Here is a 22,468-nt window from a genome sequence, read left to right on the forward strand (position 1 = left end):
GGAATAAGATCACTGATATTAGAAAGATCCCAAGAATGGGACTGACTTTACTTTGAAGCAGTGCTTTTCTCCATAACCTGATCTAAGCATGACCAAATTTGGCAGATGCTTTACAAAGAATTTTTGCTTTAGGAAGTTATGCCTGACAGAATTCTTTCTGTGAGACTGTTAGTGTGAATGACATAAGGCTCTCCTTAAAATTTTGATTGATTTAACTATCTAAGAGGTTCACATTTTACTTTATCAAATCTTATGTGTGCAATGATATGAAAATTACAAGATAAATTCTAGTTCTAACATGAATCTTACTTCAAAAGTAAGGAGTGAATAAATTAGAAGGTATAGCTAACAAAAATACCACTCCCCCAATAAATTACAATGGTGTACTCAAGGACTGAACTTAGAGAAGAAATGACTTGTAGTAAACAGATAACTTCCAATATTCTTGATAGTAAATATCCCCCCCCACCCCAATCTGTCACATGGACCTAGTTCTTTCAGTAAATCCAGTAAGTACAACTTATTTATCCTGATGTGGATAAATGGACCTTTTTTAAAGTTCCACCCCTGTTTGAAATAAAGGAAACAAAAGATACAATAAATGCTAGCCACCTATAATGTTTTTAAAAAATCACTTTCACAAACATTTTTTAAAAGATGAGACTGAATATACACAATTATTTAAAACAAACAAAAAACCCAGAGTGGAGTGAAACACATTAAAATATTAATAAGTGTTTTCAGAGGTTCGTGTAGACTTTTGAGTTGGTTTTTTTTTTCAGTATTTTCCAAATTTTCTATAATAAGCATGTACGGTTTTTATGATGGGAAAGTGTTTTAGGAATAAAAGGCAAGGAAAAAAGTTTAAACTCTGCATATTGCTTTCAAGAGATGAATTTCTAAAGTATTCAGAAGTTTCTAACTATAAGAAGGGAATAGGAGAAAAGTCAAAAGCACTGAATTTTAGAACTTAAATAGATCTCACAAATCATTAGGTTTGATATCTACATTTTGAAAAAAAGGGCTTGATATTGCACAATTTCTTCAAGTTCACACAGTAAGTTCTAAAACTCATAACTCTCAGTTCATTACTCTAATCCATACTCCATACTCACTGAAGACTAACCAAGATAAATACCTGAGTTGGATGTAAATTTGTACACAGTATGGTTACAACTGTTTAACATTTTTATAATTATGCTTACAATGGTGTTTTTAATCTATGATTTTTATAAGATTAAGGAAATACATTGAAGTGTTATCAGGAGCTAAGTGGTTTTAATGTATTCATTTTAATGTAATTAATGTATTTTTCAAATTTCCTTTGAAGATAATGTTAATACTTCTGTGCCTCAGTGTTCTCATTCATAAAACAGGTATAATAATAGTAATCCACCTCATATAGTCACAAATAAAAATACGATCAGTACCTAGAATGGTACCTTCACACAGAGTAAATGCTAAGTATCAGTTATTATTTTATGATAAAAATTTAAATGATCTCCCTTACAATGGAGTTTAAGTGCAATAGCAGGTATCAGGTTAGGCACTGGTAATTTTTCACCCACATAATGTATGGAAATGTTTCCCTTATGCAGGATTGGGATATTGCATTCAAGAGGCCAAAGAATTCTGGGAATCTAAAAACTAATAATCTCTTAGAGGCTCCAAGAGCAGGGTTTCTTGATGAATAGGAGTTTTTGTTGTTTTCATTATGAGTGTAGACACTCAAAATGACGGAAAATGGTGCTCACTGATGAGTCAGGAAGGAGTAACAACATGGGATTGCAGAGAGAATGAAATCTAGCAGGCAGAGCCCGAGCTGACGTCCTAAAAGTCAATCTACCTCACTAGCACTAGTCATCCAGATGCTCCACTCCTTCCTACAGATAAATTCTCAGACAGGTCTAGGTAGCGAGCTGAAGAAAAAGAGTCATCTGGCAATAGCAGCTGCTGGATAGGAACCAACATTAAATTCTGGCAGGTGTGAAGAAAGCTGTACTCTTTGTTCCTATCTTCTTTCTTTCTCCCAGTTTTCCTTCTTTCCATCTTTTTTTCTCTCCTCTGTTTTTGTTCCTTTGCCTCATGCTGAGTTCTACTGTCAAAGGAAACTCTTAACTCTGTTATCATTTACAACACGAAGTTCATTTTGTGTGAAATGTATATATACTATATACCAGTATACCTAATACTCCCTACGTATATACACTATATACAGATAATCCTAAACAGCTTTTGTGACACCAAATTCAGATTTTCACACATTCGTTAGCAAACAGGTCAAAGCTACCCTATCATGATACTACTGTCAACATTTCAGCTTTGTACAGAAGTCTGAGGAGGTACGTGGGTGGTGATACTAGTGATAAAAACAAACAAACAAACAACAACAAAAATACAAGGATAGAAGTCAGACATGCTAAGAGTGGCGAATACTTGCCACACAGATACTCCCTGGACTTTGGCTGGCTTGCTGTGTGTTCCATGCTAAAAGATAATGAAAACAGAATTTTACTATTCTGAATTGGGATTCAACATCAAAAACTCCAGTAATCCAAAAGTAAAGGGAATTTCACAAATCCAAAGAGAGGACGATAATGCTTCTTTACATTTCATAAGAAAGCAAGAGAAGATGACAAATTGTTACACATCTTCTGCTTGACAGATAGAAGTTGATGAGACTGCTGTCAAAATGTCAAAATCAGCACTGCAATATCCAGTTCAATAAAAACTAAATCCTTCAACTTGAAGATCAGTTCTTCCTGACTATATTATTTTTAAATTGCATTGTCTATATTTAATAATTAATTTACGTCCTTACTAACTTTATATCTCAAATAATACATGGGGGCTTAAAAAACATCAATAACTACAGCAAGGAAGTTTGTAATTTAAAAAAATCTCTCTGGGCAAAAATTGTCCCTCTTAATATATGCTTTTGTTGCTAAAATTTAGTATAATTTATTTTTATTCACATTTTTAGGAATGCATCATATGCCAACAATGGAGCACTGACTTACTACACTATGTTTAAACTTCATCAGCACAATTTTAGTTTTGCAAAATCTCACAAAGTATCTCACTTGTTCGACTGTTCCACTCTCACCTACTCTCATTTCATAGCCATTGAGGTTTTTATGTCATTGCTTACACTGTTTCCTTGCTTACTTGCCTAGAATTCCCAAACATTCCTTTGTTGATCAGAACAAAACAGTACAGAGCTTTTCATAACATGGCTGTGAGGACACCCTGTTTTCTGATGAATACTAATTAGGGATGGGACAGGATCTCGAGGTGTTTAGGCATTTTCAGTAGTTTACATTACTGTGCTGAATCCTCTATCAACTATTTCCTAGGGGAAAAGTTCTTCCCTCTTGAATCTGCTGTCTTACGTACTGTCCTTTCAAAAATGTTTGATGGTTCCAGTGATGTTACTATTTTTATGTAATTAGACTGTATGTACAACCTACTTGGGATGTCAGTAAAGTGGACAAGATCCAACATGAATTATCCCAGGGAATGGTTTTCCAGATACAGATGATCCCCATCACTCCTGGGTTTCACCAGCCTGGAGGAGACACTACCCGTTTCCCCTGTTCCAAGCTCCTACAAAGACACAGACACCTCACCACTGGTACCTGGCCCAGGAAGGGGGGAATGCACAGGAGTCGACCTTCCTGATTGTTTCCACTGCAACACCCTTAGTTACTGTGTTGTTCCAACCTCCTTCCCAGTGTTCCACTTCTGAGCATAGAGCATTTGTGTAAATGAGATGCTCCCACCTTTAAGAGGGCACATGCCAGGATGTGGTTTATTTCTTCAATTCAATTCCTGTCAGTAATCCACCTTCTAAGAAGACTGCCACTTGAGGGAGGGGGGCACCTACAGCATTCCTTCTCTTATTAGAGTGGAGTTATTACATACCTCATATGTAATAAATATAATTTCCCCACTTTATCTACATCTATCTTTTAAGCAATCTTTATCAATCATTATGAATAGAACTTTCTCTGACAATGGAAATGTTCTACATCTGCACTATTCAACAGAGTAGCCAAGAGCCACATGTGGCTACTAAGCATCTGAAATATGGCTAGTGCTGATAATTTAAATTTTATTTAATTGTAATTAATTTAAATATCACTGTGGCTAGTGGCCACCTATTGAACAGTGCAGCTCCTTATCTCTCTACATTTCACCTCAACCCTCTCATTTCATCTCTCTCCTTCCATTTCATTTCTCTTCCTGTTTCATCTCCCTCTCTTCATTATATCTTTATATTTTATATTTAGGTAATATATATGTAACATAAGATGTATACATCTTTATTATATAATTATATGATAAAGACAGACTACACTAGGTTTTATAATTTATTTTAATATATATTAAATTTTCTATAAGTTCTAGGAGGTGGGAAAAGCTGCCACTCAGTCTAACATCGTAAAAAGAAATCTATTCTGCTTTTGTTTTCTCTACAGAATAGAGTGAAAATCTAAATCAGGCAAGGAAATAATGTGAACACCACACTTTAATTAAGTCCAAGTCTCTTAACAGAATCAATTACATTCCAGAATGCTGGGGTAAAAGGTAAAAAACACTTCAGACCAACTTGATTCCTGAGACAATTACATCTCAGATGTCATGAAGAACTACCAAGAAGGTACACACCAGCAAATACCGTACCTAATTCTGAAAAGAGGTAGACTCTATAAACAAGAGAGGTAGGCCTGGTGCAGATTAAGTCAGAATCTTAGAAAATGATTCAACATATTGTTTAAAAGAACTTAGGAATCCAGCTGCAATCACTGAGATGCTAAGAATATAACTAGGAATGTAAACACTTCTTGAGAGGACTATAAACGCTTTTTGAGAGGACTACAGATATAAAAACATTGCAGATATCTTATACTCTTTTTAGAGTATCCCTATAAATAAAACATAAATTCACTGGTTAAATGAGAGAACAGATATAAACTAGTTAGAAAACCTCCAAGTCTTTTTGTTTGTGGCTGCAACTTCTGAGGTACTTCCTATATGCTGGGCAGTTTAGCACCCAAATCATTTAAATCTCATAATAACCATATAAAGCAGGTGTAATTATTATCTCTATTTTACAGACAAGGAAACTGAGGTACAGAGAGGTCAAATGCTTTGCCGAATGTCACTCAGCTAGTAAGTGGTGAAGCCAGAATCTAATCTCAGGTAATCCAGTTCCAGAGTCCCTACTCCTCAGCACAAGGCTAAAACTGCCTCTCGATGTGTTCACGAATCCAAGACCAAGTCAATTAACGGAGAAAAATTTCTAACCACAGGCATATTTTTAGCCTTATCTCTTGAACACATAAAATGATTTTTATCTATAATTTAGAATATATCCTTAAGAAATCTGAAGAAGAAACAAAGCCAAGAGAACCAAAACAAGAAATAACAAAAGTCAAGTTTTCAAAAAAACTCTACAGGCTTAAACATTGACTCAATTAATTAACATAGACATATATATATTTTAAAAACTAATTACATAAGAATCTGACAAACAACTCCAAGATTAAGAATGGCTGACGTGGACTTCCCTGGTGGCGCAGTTGGTTAAGAATCCGCCTGCCAATGCAGGGGACACGGGTTTGAGCCCTGCTCCAGGAAGATCCCACATGCTGTGGAGCAACTAAGCCCGTGGGCCACAACTACTGAGCCTATGCTCTAGAGCCTGCGGGTCACAACCACTGACCCCGTGGGCCACAACTACTGAGGCCCACGGGCCTAGAGCCTGTGCTCCACAACAAAAAAAGCTACCACAATGAGAAGCCCGTGCACCACAACAAAGAGCAGCCCTTGCTTGCCGCAACTAGAGAAAGCCGGCCGGCGCTCAGCAACAAAGTCCCAATGCAGCCCAAAATAAATTAATTAATTTTTTAAAAAAATTTAAAAAAAATAAAAAAGAATGGCTGACGTTTAAAAAGTTAGAGGTAGTCCCAAAATTAGCATGAGCAAAAAAATGCCAGTGCTACATTGTCAAAAATATACGCCACCAAAAAAAAAAAAAAGACCCCTCAGAGCCTAGAAAAAAGTTTATATGCAGCCAAAAAAGCTCTACATTATTTATGTTGTAATAAATATTTTATTTACAGGAAATAATTTAAATATTCTTTACTTAAAGAATAAAAAGTATAAAGACTCATTATATATTTACTTTGCTTACTGAAATGATCCTTAAGATCCTTTCTCAGAGCCCATTATTTTCACCAAACATATACTTTCAAATACCTATTTACTTGCACATTTCCTAAACCCATGGATTAGGAAAAGTAATCTAAAAGCCGGGAGAGATTGACCCACCTCCTAGAATAACGGAAATAAAAACAAAAATAAACAAATGGGACCCAATGAAATTTAAAAGCTTTTGCACAGCAAAGGAAACTATGAACGACGAAAACACAACCCTCAGAATGGGAGAAAACATTTGCAAACAAATCAACGGACAAAGGATTAATCTCCAAAATATATAAACAGCTCATGCAGCTCAATATTAAAAAAACAACCCAATCAAAAGATGGGCAGAAGACCTAAACAGACTTTTCTCCAAAGAAGACATACAGATGGCCAAGAGGCACGTAAAAAGCTGCTCAACATTACTGATTATTAGAGAAATGCAAATCAAAACTACAATCAGGTATCACCTCACACTGGTTAGAATGAGCATCATCAGAAATCTACAAACAACAAATGCTGGAGAGGGTGTGGAGAAAAGGGAACCCTCCTGCACTGTGCTGGGAATGTAAATTGATACAGCCACTATGGAGAACAGTATGGAGGTGCCTTAAAAAACTAAAACTAGGGCTTCCCTGGTGGCGCAGTGGTTGAGAGTCCGCCTGCCGATGCAGGGGACACAGGTTCGTGCCCCAGTCTGGGAAGATCCCACATGCCGCGGAGCGGCTAAGCCCGTGAGCCATGGTCACTGAGCCTGCGCGTCCAGAGCCTGTTCTCTGCAACGGGAGAGGCCACAACAGTGGGAGGCCCGTGTACCGCAAAAAAAAAAAATAAAATAAAAAAATAAAAATAAAAATAGAATTACCATACGACCCAGCAACCTCACTACTGGGCATATACCCAGAGGAAACCATCATTCAAAAAGACACATGCACCCCAATGTTCACTGCAGCACTATTTACAATAGCAAGGTCATGAAAGCAACTTAAATACCCATCAACAGACGAATGGATAAAGAAGATGTGGTACATATATACAATGGAGTATTACTCAGCCATAAAAAGGAATGAAATTGGGTCATTTGTAGAGACGTGGATGGACCTAGAGACTGTCATATAAGTAAGTCAGAAAGAGAAAAACAAATATCGTATATTAACACATATATGTGGAATCTAGAAAAATGGTACAGATGAACTGGTTTGCAGGGCAGAAATAGAGACACAGATGTAAAGAACAAACGTATGGACACCACAGGAGAACAGTGAGGGGCCAGTGGTGGTGGGATGAATTGGGAGATTGGGATTGACATATATACACTAATATGTATAAAATAGATAACTAATAAGAAGCTGCTATAAAAAAATAAATAAATAGGGACTCCCCTGGTGGCACAGTGGTTAAGAATCCACCTGCCAATGCAGGGGACACAGGTTCCAGCCCTGGTCTGGGACGATCCCACATGCCGCGGAGCAACTGGGCCCGTGAGCCACTGGTGGCTCAGTGAGCCACTACTGAGCCTGCACTCTAGAGCCCGCGAGCCACAAGTACTGAAGCCCGCGCACCTAGAGTCCATGCTCCGCAACAAGAGAAGCTACCGCAATGAGAAGCCCACACACCACAACGAAGAGTAGCCCCCACTCACCGCAACCAGAGAAATCCTGTGCGCGGCAACGAAGACCCAACGCAGCCAAAAATAAATAAATTTTAAAATAAATAAATAAATTCAAATAAAAAATGAATTTTGCTACAAAAATAAAAGGAGAGAAAATGCTTTAAGCACTCATTGCTAGTAATAAAAAATATAAGAAGCTATCCTACAAAGAAACATATATTAAGGTTTATAAAAAGTAGACAGTAGCAAATTAAGCAGTATTTTACATTTACATTGAATAGGTCCCAACACTCCTGTAGACTTCACCAAGCTCTGGATGCAGGACTATTTTACAGTCGTTACAGATATTTATACTGCAGACTCTCGTATGTGTCACTTTAACAAAGCAACCTGCGCCCGTGGGGACTCCCAGCAGCACGGAGAGGGTCCAAGCACCACAATGACTAAAGGAGTACTGTATGGTGTGGCTGGTGGGCTGGCAAAAGAGAGGCAAAGCTCCAGTGAGGTCTGGGCTGACTGGGCAAACTCACAAAACTCTGGCCCTAACACCTCCTCTGACTCTGATTTCCTATGCACTTGCCTCAGAGTCGCAGAATCTGTGAACTGGCCAAGTAAAAGCTGTTATAAATCTCTTTTTTTCAATAGAGACTGATAAAAAACTGACAAAACTCTCCACTCCCACCATTAGACAAGCATGCTGCGAGGAAGGACAACTACAACAAAAACAGCAACATCAACAAAAACTCATGGGAAAAACTGAAGGAAAATAACAGAAAGGAGAAAAAATGATGAAAAAAGATAAGCAATGTGGAATAAAGATTCAAAAGATTCAATATATATGTAATAGGAATTTAAAGAGAAACTATAAAAAATTAACAAAAATAAAAGGCAACATGCATTTTTCCGATAAAAGGGCATATCAATGTCAAGCCAAATTAATGAAAGGCCAATATCCTAGACATATGATAGTCAAACTGTTAAATGTGTATGAGAAAGGAAAAAATACAGTAATTAGGCCAAAAGAAAAAAGTGACCCAAGAATTCTATATTCAGCCAAGCAGACATTCACAGGTGAGCAGAAAGGAAAGGCACTCTCAGACACACCAGGACTTGCACTATTTTGTTATTCTTCATGACTTCCACATCTCTGTCCTTTATTTTGACATAGTTGACTGGAATAACTTTACAAGTAAATTTTTGTGTGTGTGTGTGGTACGCAGGCCTCTCTGTTGTGGCCTCTCCCATTGCAGAGCACAGGCTTCAGACGTGCAGGCTCAGCGGCCACGGCTCACGGGCCCAGCCGCTCCGTGGCATGTGGGATCTTCCCGGACCGGGGCACAAACCAGTGTCCCCTGCATCGGCAGGTGGATTCTCAACCACTGCGCCACCAGGGAAGCCCTCAAGTAAATTTTTTAATGACAAATAATATATGAATAATGTAATAAAATCTAAAAATAAGAAAAATATGATTCTCTACAGACCACTAAAAGGATCTAGGATTCTATAAATAAAACTGGTCGGTAAGGAAGAAAGAGAAGAGAGGGAGAAACTAAAAGAGGGCTACTATTTCAAATTATGCAATTTCAATATCAATAGTAGGTTGTGGTTTTTATCTACCATTCTGGATTTCTGGTATATTCCACGTTTTCCCCAACGAATAAATGTGAATGTACACACACACACACACACACACACACACACACACATATAGGTGAACAAATACTTTTGTGAAATTTCATAAATAAAAGGATATAATAAATTTCTAGCAATTGCCCAGAAAATGGAGAAGACTACTCTCAGAACCGTATGCTCCCTTCACATCAGAAACATTCAAGCAGATAGAGTAATCTATCTTTTGGGAAGAAAGATTAATCTATCTTTCAGGAAGTGTGCTAAAATAATTTCCAGCACTGGGTAGGTTAGATGATCTCCAAACTATTTCGAGTAACAAATATCAATCTAAGACTATAACCATCACTTTTCAATGAAAAAACAAAACACTCATTTAAAAAATGGACAAAGGATTTCTCCAAAGGCGGTAAGCAAATGGCCAACAAGTATATGAAAAGATGCTCAATATCACTATTAGGAAAATGCAAAGCAAAACCACAGTGAGATACTACCTCACATCCATTAGGATGGCTACTGACCAACAAAAACAGAAACAAGTGTTGGCAAGGATGTGGAGAAATTGGAACCCTGTGCATTGTTGGTGGGAATCTAAAATAGTTGTCATTACAGATGGTATAGTATGGTAATAACATTTTCCCAGAAAAATGAAAAACAGAATTACCATATGATCCAACAATCCCTTTGGGTATACACCCAAAAGATGTGAAGCAAGGACTCAAAGAGATATCTGCTATGAACCCATGTTCACAGCAGCATTATTCACAATAGCCAAAAGGTGGAAGCTACTCAAGTGTCCACTGATGGATAATTGGGAAAACAAAATGTGGTATTATACATATTATGAAATATTATTCAGCCTTAAAAAAGAAAATTCTGGCAGATGGTATGACATGGACGAACCTAGAGAACATAATGCTAAGTGAAATAAGCCAGTCACAAAAGGACAAATACTGTATGATTCCACATTTATTAGATACCTAGCATAGACAAATTCATAGAGACAGGTAGCCGGGGCAGTAGGGAATGGGGAGTTGATTAATGGGTATAGTTTCAGTTTTGCAACATGAAAAGAGTTCTGGAGACTGGTTACACAAGAACATGAATATACTTAACACAACTGAACTGTACACTTTTAAAAATGGTTAATATGATCAATTGTATGTCTATCTTAACTACAATTTTTTTTCATGTAAAAGAAAAAAAAACTATACCATCACTTTAAGTGCTCCCAGAATTTGTCCCACTAACTACTTTTAGAGTACTGTGCAATCTAAAATGATCTGGCAGAAGGCCAAAAGCAGGAAAAAATCATGTAAAATAAGGGCTCTGGTACTTATTGCCAACTGTCCTTCACATAGAATGGGTGATATACGAATTTATATCCACAATGTAGTAATAGTCCCCACTTCCACCTTCCCTTGCCATTGCAGAGGACGTTCATTTCATTTTCTTAAACTACCTGACTTGAGCATGAAAATCACATTGCTTATTACTTTTTCTTGTTTTCCCCTACTAGGAATTTGAGAAAATTATCACAGATAAGCAAAGATTTTTAGCTAAAAGGTGATTCAAAACAATGTTTTTCAATGGCAAGAAACTGGAAAATACAAATGCTAAACAGGTAGCTGGCTAAAGAAATACTTCTTTAAAGCAGAATATGATCTAGCTATTAAAATGAGAATATCTGTAATCATGGGAAAACGTTTACAGTAAATGTGTAAAAACGACAATGTGTAAAAATGTCATTAGATGCTAATGTAATAATCGATTCCATCTTCCAAATCTTGTCAAGGGTTATTTAAGGGGTAATGAGACTTTAGGGGGCCTCTGTGCTTACCAATGGTTTCTAAACCATGAGGAGCACATACTACTTCTATAATTTCTTTTAAAGAACTAAAATTTATTGATCTACTTAAAACCAAAATCATCCTTTCCCCCCCCCCAAACTAGCTCCCTAGTTCAATATCCTCTTAGTCAGTGCCAGAATTATGTGCCCCATCATTTTCAATATCTCATTTATCACTGATTCCTCCTACTTCTCAGACCCAATTAACAAATTATGGTGATTTAATTGTTCCCCATACCTGCCCATTCCTTTATTTTCTCACTGCTATCATCAACTATGGTTCAGGCCTTCATTACCCACAATATAAAAATTTCCAATCAAGTCAATATCTTGGTCTCCCTATTGTAAATCTCTTGCCATTCTAATCCACTTAGCAACTATAACCAGGTCTCCAAACACTACTACTACCAGTCCTCTCTGTCCTCTGGACTACTATAACCATCTGCTCGGCCAGCCATTCACTCCCTTCACAATTTGGTTCCAACCTACTTATCAATCTCATCTCATTCCTAGTAATTCTCAGCTGCTACAGCAAGCTGAGAGAGCAATGCCCCTCTTGAAGGATATTACTATTATGAGTTCTATTCCACGAAGGAGTTAACAAGCAGAGAGCAATTAGAGCCTAATGAACAAACACAGGACTAAGGTCTGATTTCATTTGTAGCTCCAGTTCTTCCACCAGGTAGCACTGTGATGCTTACAAATTCTGCACTTATGGACTCATGAGTACTACTGTTCATTTGTCATTCATGTTTTCCAACATGTTGTTAATGTGTTACTCTACTAAAGGAAAAAAAAGGGCAAACTGGTAAAATAATTTTAAAATTTCAAAATGGTCATTCATTCTTTAGTTCAAAATGCTCAGCTGCAGTTCTAGAATTCACAGTCCTTGAACACACAACCACTTTTTTTTAAAGTACTGGGCTATACTAACATGACTTAAAATTAGTTAACCGGGCTTCCCTGGTGGCGCAGTGGTTGAGAGTCCGCCTGCCGATGCAGGGGACACGGGTTCGTGCCCTGGTCCGGGAGGATCCCACATGCCGCGGAGCGACTGGGTCCGTGAGCCATGGCCACAGAGCCCCAACAGTGAGAGGCCCGTGTACCACAAAAAAAAAAAAAAAAAAAAAAAAAAAAAATTAGTTAACCTATTTTGTGCTGGATACGACTTTCTTCAAAAACATCAAGTATCTTTAATCATTTTATCAAAGCATCATTCTTTTGTAATTTACAAAAGAAATCACCAATTTAAAATATAAACATTACATACTCCTTGCAAACTACATTTGTACTAGCATTCATTCATTCATTCATCATTCGATGGCCAACTATCATTTACTCACTCAACAAAAACACCTGACTGCCTACCAGGGGAAAAGGACTGCTCCGAGCACTTAGGATATAGCAATAAACATGAAAAACAAAACAAAGTTCTTCTTCTCATGGTGCTCACATTCCAGGCAGGTACAGATGATAACTAAGTATACAAAGTTTTAAATTTCAAGCAGTGTAAGTTCCATGAAGAAAAAATTAAAAAAACAAAAATGACAATGTAATACAGTGGTAGGGAGCAATGTATTGGCATGAATCAGTAATGTAATACAGGAGAAGAGTAGGTGGAATCAAATGAAATGGATACAGAAGGGCTCTAAAGAGGTGACAGAGGAACTTAAACCTGAATGAAAAAAGGAACCAGCTAAGTAAAGATTAGGAGAGAGCACTCCAGCCACCTTGTTAGCAATCAGCAAAGCAAAAGCTCTGGTGTGAGAACTTGCTTCATCTGCTTAAAGAGCAAAATGGATGCCTTTGAGATGGTTACAAGATGAGGTTAAATGGAGACTCAAGACTAGTGATCTCATAGGCCTTATATGGAGTTTAATATCCAGAAGTGAAATGGGAAGCACTGGAGAGTTTTACATAGGGGAATGATGAGACCTGTTTTCTTAAAAGATCAATCTGGCTGCAGTGATGTAGACAGTTAAGAGAGGGAATAGGAATATCAGTTGTTAACCAGGCAACAGACAAGAGTAATTTGGCAGGAGTTATGAAACATATTATTAGTTCTATTTAATTAGACACAAAAGGTCTTCCATTTATATAACAAAGTGAACTCATGTTTATCTCCACTCCTCCCAAAAAGTCACTAAAATAATAAAACAATTTATAAGGGCAGAAACCCACAGAGACAGAGAAGAGGGAACCACAGTACACAAATGTTCTGAAATTTTTGAAAGACGGAAAAAACTGAAACAGGGATAATGACCAAAAATAATGTAATTCACCCTGAGTAATTTTGAAAGTCTCAGGACTTTGGGGCATCAACCTCCTTGAAATATAACGGTGAGTCTTAAGGTTGACAATGAAGATCAAATAGATATCTTTACATCAATCTGTTCAAACTCATCCCATAGAGCGAAAAAATGAGGGATAAGAAACTAAGCCAAAGATCTGCATTTGGAGATCCAAATCACACAGATAAGAGGTTCTGAATACAGATGCCCTATGTTAGCTACCCAGCAAACTTAAAACATTTTCTCTAGAGAAAAGGAATGGCTCAGAAGAGAAGACCTATATAGATAATGATTATCCGGGAATCACTGAAGACAATGATCTAGTATAATCTTACTGAAAGTCTTTAACATGAATCAGCAATTTCACCTTTAGGGGTTTATCACAAGAGATGATATAAGTGAGTAAAGCGGGCTTCCCTGGTGACACAGTGGTTAAGAATCTGCCCGCCAATGCAAGGGACACAGGTTCGATCCCTGGCCCGGGAAGATCCCACATGCCACGGAGCAACTAAGCCTGTGCGCCACAACTATTGAGCCTGAGCTCTAGAGCCCACAAGCCACAACTAATGAGCCCACGTGCCACAACTAGTGAAGCCTGCAAGCCTAAAGCCCATGCTCCGCAACAACAGAAGCCACGACGAGAAGCCTCCACTCGCCACAACTAGAGAAAGCCTGCGCTCAGCAATGAAGACCCAATACAGCCATAAATAAATGAATTTATTTATTTAAAAAAAATAAGTGAGTAAAGGGTTAATAAAAGAGACGTTCACTGGGAATTCCCTGGCAGTCCAGTGGTTAGGACTCGGTGCTTTCACTGCTGAGGGCCTGGGTTCAATCCCCGGTCGGGGAACTAAGATCCCACAAGCCGCGTGGTATGGCCAAAAAAAAAAAAAAAAAAAAAGATGTTCACTGCAATACTGTTTATAATATCAAACCAATGAAAGCAATTGGTCATAAAGAACAGATAGCTATGATATATCCATACATTAAAAAGGAAAGCACTGACATGATAAGATGAACATAAAATATTACATGAAAAGGACAATATGCAAAATAATACATGGACCCAATACATGGCGCTAAGCCTTTTGCATATGTAGCTTTTTTCTATGATGAAAATAGCTTATTTGCATAATTAATAAAAATAATTAAAAGATTACATGATTCTTGACTAATGGATAAATTAACCATAAAAAGTTTTTAGACTTAATGATATTTCGATCTCGAAAAATTATCTAAGAAATCATTAAGAAAATAGTAACATTTGCTCCTTTAAAAAATCCATATAGCTCCATCTTATCAAATTAATTTTAAATTTAAATGAAATCAATATGATTTCAATGGAAAAACAAAGTAAAATATAAAGAAATAACTGAACCACAGATGAAAGATTCCATAAGCAGTTCTCCATATTCTTCCTACTATCCCCTTGAATGGTATTTGTAATTTGATAAATCAATAACCATCAAAAAAGCTACATGAAAACAACACCTTCAGCAACAGACTTTTAAATTTGCATTTTCAGTGCTATATATTTCAAACATTCTTATATCCTATATTGGGAGATGACATTAAGCATTTCTAATCACTAAATGTCTCAGGCAAAACAAAATTGATCTTTAAGCATCTTAAAAAAATGGAAATTGAACATTTTGGAAAACAAAATTTTATAAAAGCAAGCCCTCTTAAAAAGACCAATTAAGAAATGTCTACTGGGCTTCCCTGGTGGCGCAGTGGTTGAGAGTCTGCCTGCCGATGCAGGGGATGCGGGTTCGTGCTCCGGTCCGGGAAGATCCCACATACCGCGGAGTGGCTGGGCCCGTGAGCCATGGCCGCTGAGCCTGCGCGTCCGGAGCCTGTGCTCCGCAACGGGAGAGGCCACAACAGTGAGAGGCCCGTGTACCGTAAAAAAAAAAAAAAAAAAAAAAAAAAAGTCTACTTAGCAAAATGTCATTTAAAATATTAATTATGAAGGCAAATATATATGATAATAAGTGGGAAGAAAATATAATTCATATGCACAATAATGATTAGCTAAAATTACAGACATGAAAAATACCGAAAATAAAAACAAAAATCTACCAAGCAGCTAAATGTGGGTAAATCAAATGAGCCAGTAGAACAGAAAACTGACCACATTCATGTATACACATGTATATATAGAAATAAATGACAGAAATGGCATTTTACAATATAGTAAAATATAGACTGTCATTAATTGACTAATCTTTAATCAATAAATGACGGGACATTTACTATCACTTTCAGACAATTAGTTATATCCCTACATCATATATACCATGAACAAAAAAACCTAATGGATAAAATTATGAGGAAAAAAACTATAGAAAACTTGTATTTATGAATTGAGAAGGCGATCTTAACTATATCCAAAAAACCTAGAATCTATAAAGGCAAAGACAAATATTAATTTGTCTTAGAACCATAAACTTAGAACCAAACAGAAAAGTAGCCAAAGGATATAGGAAATTTGCAGCAGAAATAAAAAGGCTAATAAATATTTTTAAATGACCAATCTGAGTGAATAAAAAAAATTTTTTTTTAACCTATCAGATATGCAAAAATTTTAAAGATCACTGACATTCAGTGCTGGGTGAGGTTGTGCAGGAAAAGATGCACTTATACTTCAAGGAGTTTAAAAAGGCAAAACCTTTTGGAGGGCTTGAGTACATTATCAACATTTAAACAGACATTCTTTTTGACCCACCTATTTTATTCTACTTCTGAGAATCAATCCAACAGATATACTAGCACAGCTGTACAAACCTGCATCACCAGGATGTTCTCTCTGGTACTACCTATAATGCACAAAACTTAAAGCAACTCAATGGATGCAATCTGACACCATGAGAAGGGACTGACATAAACAACATTCATAAAATGATTATGCCCTCATTTTTTTTGTTTGGGTTTTTTTTTGCGGTGCGCGGGCCTCTCACTGCTGTGGCCTCTCCCATTGCAGAGCACAGGCTCCGGATGCGCAGGCTCAGCGGCCATGGCTCATGGGCCTAGCCGCTCTGCGGCATATGGGATCCTCCCGGACCGGGGTACGAACCCGTGTCCCCTGCATCGGCAGGTGGACTCTCAACCACTGCGCCACCAGGGAAGCCCCCCTCATTTTTTTTTAAATGAGGTAACTCTGAATATACTGATGTAAGACTACAAAAGATAAACACTATCCTTTCTGACAGCTTTCCCATCCTGACTTCTAGAACTTGGAACTATGATTTGATTTCCCCTTTTAAGAGCCATCAAACTTTGATTTCCAATTTTCTATGGAAGTCTAAATTGGGATTTTATAAAAGCATGTTTTCTTATACCAATTGAATCATGAAAAAAGTATTAAAAATTGAGCAACAAAGATGTTATCATGGTGAATGATTCCCATAGCAATCTATGAAATAGATTTTTAAACATAAATTAGGTTTATTAATTAGGTTTATTAGTCTATTTTAAGTTAACTGCTTTAATAACCAGCTGAAGGTAGTTACAAGTTTAAAAAATGATTCATAATTTTCAAAAATTTTGAAAACACTTCATGTTTTCATTCATTACAAATGCTTTAACAGTGGCTTCCTTAAGAAATATGAAATAGCCAATTCCTGAGCTGATACTTTATGTCTTTTTTTTTAAAGAGCAATTAATGACATGTCAATACCTAGTCAATCACAGTTGATGTTCAAAGATGCCTGATAAGTGAAAACTATGTGATGCTATCACAGCTGATATGGTAAGTATAAATCCTGACCTCTCAGCCTCAACTTCAAAGGGATACCACCTACTTGGTACAAAAAAGTATCTAAATAACTCAACTCATTTTCACATCTTCTGACACAAGAATCACATAGTTATAAATGATAATTTACAAAGAGTTATATGGAATAACTTCCTAGTTTATTAGAAATCTAAATTTTTTTTACTTGTAAGAAACGTTTGACATAATTTAGGTGGTTTATTTATAATATGAAAATCCAGTCATGCTAAAAAACAACAAAAAAGTTCCTAGAACACTTTATTTTAAGAAAGTGATTACCTCCGAGGAGGGAGGAAACAGAGTTGGAGAGAGGGCTTTAGCTGTTGCTGTAATCGTACATTTAAGCAAAAACTGAAAGCAAAATTGTCATTTTGCAGGCAGACTCCCTAGGTTCTAAACAACTCACTACCTCTTTGTGACCTTTAGCAAGTTATTTAATCTCCCAGTACCTCAGTTTCCTTTATCTGTAAAATCTGGATAATAACATTTCCTGCTACATAGGATTAAATGAGTTGATACATGTGAAGTGCTTAGAAAAGTACCTGACACATGGTAAATTTTACTGCCATTATTATCATCAGCCTCACCACCTATAATTATCAATCATGAAATCCAGCTGGTACCTGACACATGGTAAATTTTACTGCCATTATTATCATCAGCCTCACCACCTATAATTATCAATCATGAACTCTGGCTGGAAGGCACTGGGAAAAGAGGGAGTTAAAGTGGGATGGTATCTGGTCTTTCTTCTACACGTTTCAAACATAAATGCTATTTTTGTAACGAGTGATATATAACCAGTTTAAGTGAGAAAGCAGTATGCAGTAGAATAACAAAGCTTCAGTCTTCAATTTTCAAAAACATGAGACAATTCAGGCTTTGGATTTTGATATTTATTTTTAGCAGGAAGAATATGCTAATGATGATGACATCGTTAGAAGATACGCCCATGTCCAATACCTGCAACAGAAGCTCAATAGAAGTTAAAGAAACCATACCAAAGACTAAAGACAAAAATTGTATGACATTACTTACCCTTAATTCTGCTAACAATAAAACAAGTAACAGTATGTTTAGGATTGAAGTTCCATCACAAGATCAAAAACTGGCAAGTTAACTATGAAATGTACTTTTTTGAAAAATTCTATCTTTTCCTTTCTATGTAAAATTGGGCAGCCTCTCTGAAGGTAGAGTACAATGCCAACAACTATGAGTGTGTATATGTGAGCGGAGGAGGGGCAGACTGAAAAGGTGCAATGCTAAACAGTGCTACAATTTGGGGTGGGAGAGCTCTGCTGCTGATACTAATTAACTGCTTTCACAGGTAGAGATGGCAATCATCTTTGGCACAATTAGAGACTGCTGAAACAAGAACTAAACTCTAATAAATAAAAGCAACTTAACAGAGGCAGCATCATAACATACCTACAAATTTAAAGAGAACTGTCTTAAAAAAGGGATCTGGACATATGAGAAATTCTCCTACATATTATTTGAAAAAGAAATTGCTACAGCAGCAAACAATTTAAACAAGAACTAATCAAATGAAAGATTCTTTTAAATAAAACCAATCTGGTTCATCCACCCCTGACAATGGCTACTCTGCTCAAAGGAAATTTGAGTGTTTCTTCTTTTAACCCCTGCACCTTCCAGGGGTGTCCAGACTTCTCATCAACAGTATCAATCATCATTCAATTTAAAGAAACAATAATAACTTTCTACCTAAGGGTGTGTCTGAGCCAAGAGTCGGGTAGGAATATGTTAAGCATCAGAATCAGGGATAGGAATAAAGGAGTAACTTGAAGACTACCTTCCCAAACAAAAATGATGTTCAGGAACAGGGAGACTGGGGATACTCATAGCAAAAAGTCTTTATTTCATAACTGTATACCCAAAAGACTGCATGTAGTCAGACAGAAATTAAGTCCAACCATAATTTACTGTAGTTGACACCAGACTTTATACCAACTGTTATTTTCCCATTATTTTTGTTCTTGAAGATAAAGGTTTAAGCTCAGAAGATGAAATACTATTACTGGAATTTCACGTGAATAATTTTAAAATGCAACCAATTTTGCGAATTCCAAATTTCTAAATTTACTTAGGCAGATTGATTTGGTTCAAATAAAAAGAAACCAATTAATGCAAGGAGTAGCTTACCTGGGCCATTGTTTAAAAAGATCTATGTCCAAAAAATGCAAAATGTTCAGGAATATTAAGCTATTTTAAAATTCCTACCAAAAATAAATTAAATAAATAAGCACTAAATAAGGAAAAGGTTACGCACTTCCAATTTATGCTCTTTCTCTGCAAGGGCTTCCTTTTGACAACGAAGAAAATCTGCTAACATTCGAGTGAGTTGCTTCCTATCATCTATTTCAGCTGCCAATCTTCCATTGTAATCTGCCAGCAACATACAAGCGTCCTCTACCATTTTAGAAAGTCTTTCTCCAGATTCTTTATCTAAGAAAGGCACAGAATAACAAAATTATTACACAACAAAAACAATGCCATATGTGGTTTCCTTACTCCAACTCCCAAAAAAGTTCCAGATCACATTTTCTTTTCTTACCTGTTATTTTATCTAGTAGGGATACTTCTTGAACTTCAACAGGCAAAGAAGCTATCCTTTGATGAACTGCTGCATCACCAGAAGCTGCATTTTCTAGATCTTGTAATGCTCTAACGAGATCTAGAGTCTAAAAAGTTATACAACTTTAGAACCAAAATTAGTGAAGCTTAAACAAATATAAAAGACTTGAAATTTATTTCATATTCCTTAATCCTTATGGGCTATTTATTAGTTTAAACTGCTTTCAGAGTCCATTTCTTTCACATATTAAGAAAAAAGCTACACTATATTAGGTATTGGAAATATATAAATTGGGAACATATAGATATTTCTAGTGGTGGAGACAGATAGTGTAAAAATAATTATCTGACTATTAAAATGTGATTCATTTATAAGCCAAATATATACAGTGGTAAAAGGTAGGCTATAATTTCAACCTGGAGAATACAAGTTTTATATATGCTATAGTCACTGTATTATCATTATACATAAGAATTTTTTGTATTAAATTTGATTTTGGGGGATGGGGGATACAAATCATCATCTACCACAACATACAAGAGCCCCCCAAATTCCATTTCTCAATAAAGTAGTTAAAGCATAAGAGAAATGTAATTTTGGAATATGTATGTTCAAATATGGCACCTTAACTATCCTATGGTTTATTACTAAGATCATTAAAATATTACAAAGTTCCATACATCTGGTGACTAATATTTATATAATGCTTAACCAGTATTTTATCATCAGAATATTTTAGTTGCACTGTTTTCATACCAGCTATAATTAGGAGGGAAGGGCAAGTCTCTGCTGATGATTTCACAATTCGTAATATATCTAAAGTTATTCCAAAGAAAATGGAGTAAATTTTCTTTTTGCTAGTCTCCATTCCCATCCCACCTCCCTTTTTCTTTTTTCCTTCTTTTTTTCATCTCTAAGCCTAGATTCTAGAACACTAGGAAATTACACACATACATGATAGGATATAGGAAACATAGGATATTCAAATTCTGTGTATATATTTAGATGACACCGACAGCCAGTAACTGATTTTTCTTTAAGTTATTCCCTTATAAAAAATGCTATCACTGGGGTCTAGTACATAGCAAATGATCAAACATGATAAGAATGAGTGGAACCTAATAAGAAATATACTACCCCAAGTGTGCTTTTAATTCACCACTACATGTTTAAAATCCCAAAATTTAAAAAAATAATTTTGTTATATTTCCCCTCTACAATGAAAGTGAGCTTAAGAGCAATGACAATTACCGGGAAGCTTGTTTCTCATGGTATCCCAAACAACTTATATATTTTTATTTTTTAATCAGTCTTAGAAAGCTCTAAAATTTTCTGGAGTTCTAAGAAGAAACCTGGCTTTACGGTTTTGACGATGTACGCATGCTTTAATTACAACCTACTCTCATCGCACCTTCACACTCCTACATGAGCTAATTCTCCCAACGCTCAGTCAAGGATCCAGATAAGAAAGCAAAGTTGTCTGAAACAACACTAACCTAGGACTTCCTGATAGAGGAGAATGAAATGAGTTCAACTACATTCTATAAAGAGAAATTTTAGCCATTCTTATAAAGAATGACATATATAAAATGGTAACTATAAAGCTGAACCACTGAGAATTAAGCAGTACAACTAATCTGAAAATGGTCATTATAAAACAAAACGCGACAGCATTTTACACAACAAGTACTAGAGAAGAGTCAGGTGGTTACTCAGAAACTCCAGGAAGTACAACTTAGGTTACTCTTTCATGAGGTAGAATACGAGAGGGTAAGACCCTATATTTAGAACTGGGGTAAAATACTGTTCATGGAGTCATTATGGTGCTTGTCTTGAATTATTACCGAACAGAGAGAAATATAAGCCTTAGCGTTTGGTTGTTCCAAACGTTATGTTCCTATTACATTTCTATTCAAGCTCTTATCCATGGTGACCATATGGGCTTCAGCATTCCTGTCATTAAGCCCCAACAGGGGCTTGACTCAGGTACTAGCTGAGACCCTCAGTCAAATTCTTTCTGCCTCCTAAGTACTAACACTGATATAAATCCACAATTCCAGGCAGTAATTGGTTGTATCTTTATTTCAAGCTCTTTTCATGGCGGAAAGAGCTCCATCCACCTTCAGGTTTCACGCAGTGAGTTCTGGTCCAGGTCTCCAACTCCTTAAGTTCTTGTTACTCTACAGGATACTAATTTATGCAAACCATGTCTGCTTCCAGACACAAGCTCAGCAGGAACCATACTCTGGCTCACATTTTGAGTTATGTTTCTGTACCATTTGTAGCCCATGGCAATATTTACCTTGTTTTAAGACTATGGCTATGTCTTCATTTTCTCCTTTAAAATTTTATCTATCCCTCCTATATGTTTGAAACATAGAAGCAGGAAGCTTTAAGACTCAATGCCCACATAATTAAGGTAAAAATGTCTTTTTGGAATCATCTGATGGTTAGAAAATGCTATATTGTATCAACCTGGGAGGACATGGAGTATTAAGATAATGATTCT

The 22,468-nt window shown here is 36.4% G+C and overlaps 1 protein-coding gene across 6 annotated transcripts in view; it reads right to left on the reverse strand.

Moving 5' to 3' along the window:
- Positions 1-22,468, reverse strand: part of RPRD1A (regulation of nuclear pre-mRNA domain containing 1A) — a 73,071-nt gene that overhangs the window by 15,107 nt on the left and 35,496 nt on the right. For 5 of the 6 annotated variants that reach the window (XR_002175405.2, XR_012325379.1, XM_019930402.2 and 2 more), the window contains exons 5-6: positions 19,939-20,065; positions 19,654-19,829 (exon numbers count right to left, since the gene is read on the reverse strand). Coding sequence is in view for 4 of the 6 variants with exons in the window: in XM_019930402.2 (XP_019785961.1) it covers positions 19,654-19,829; positions 19,939-20,065 (303 nt within the window). In the remaining 2 variants the exon portion in view is untranslated. Of the gene's footprint in view, positions 1-17,608; positions 18,327-19,653; positions 19,830-19,938; positions 20,066-22,468 lie in introns of those variants that run through there. The other variant, XM_019930403.2, reaches the window with a different exon arrangement.

The sequence above is a fragment of the Tursiops truncatus genome, chromosome 13, assembly GCF_011762595.2.
Source record: "Tursiops truncatus isolate mTurTru1 chromosome 13, mTurTru1.mat.Y, whole genome shotgun sequence".
NCBI lineage: Eukaryota > Metazoa > Chordata > Mammalia > Artiodactyla > Delphinidae > Tursiops > Tursiops truncatus.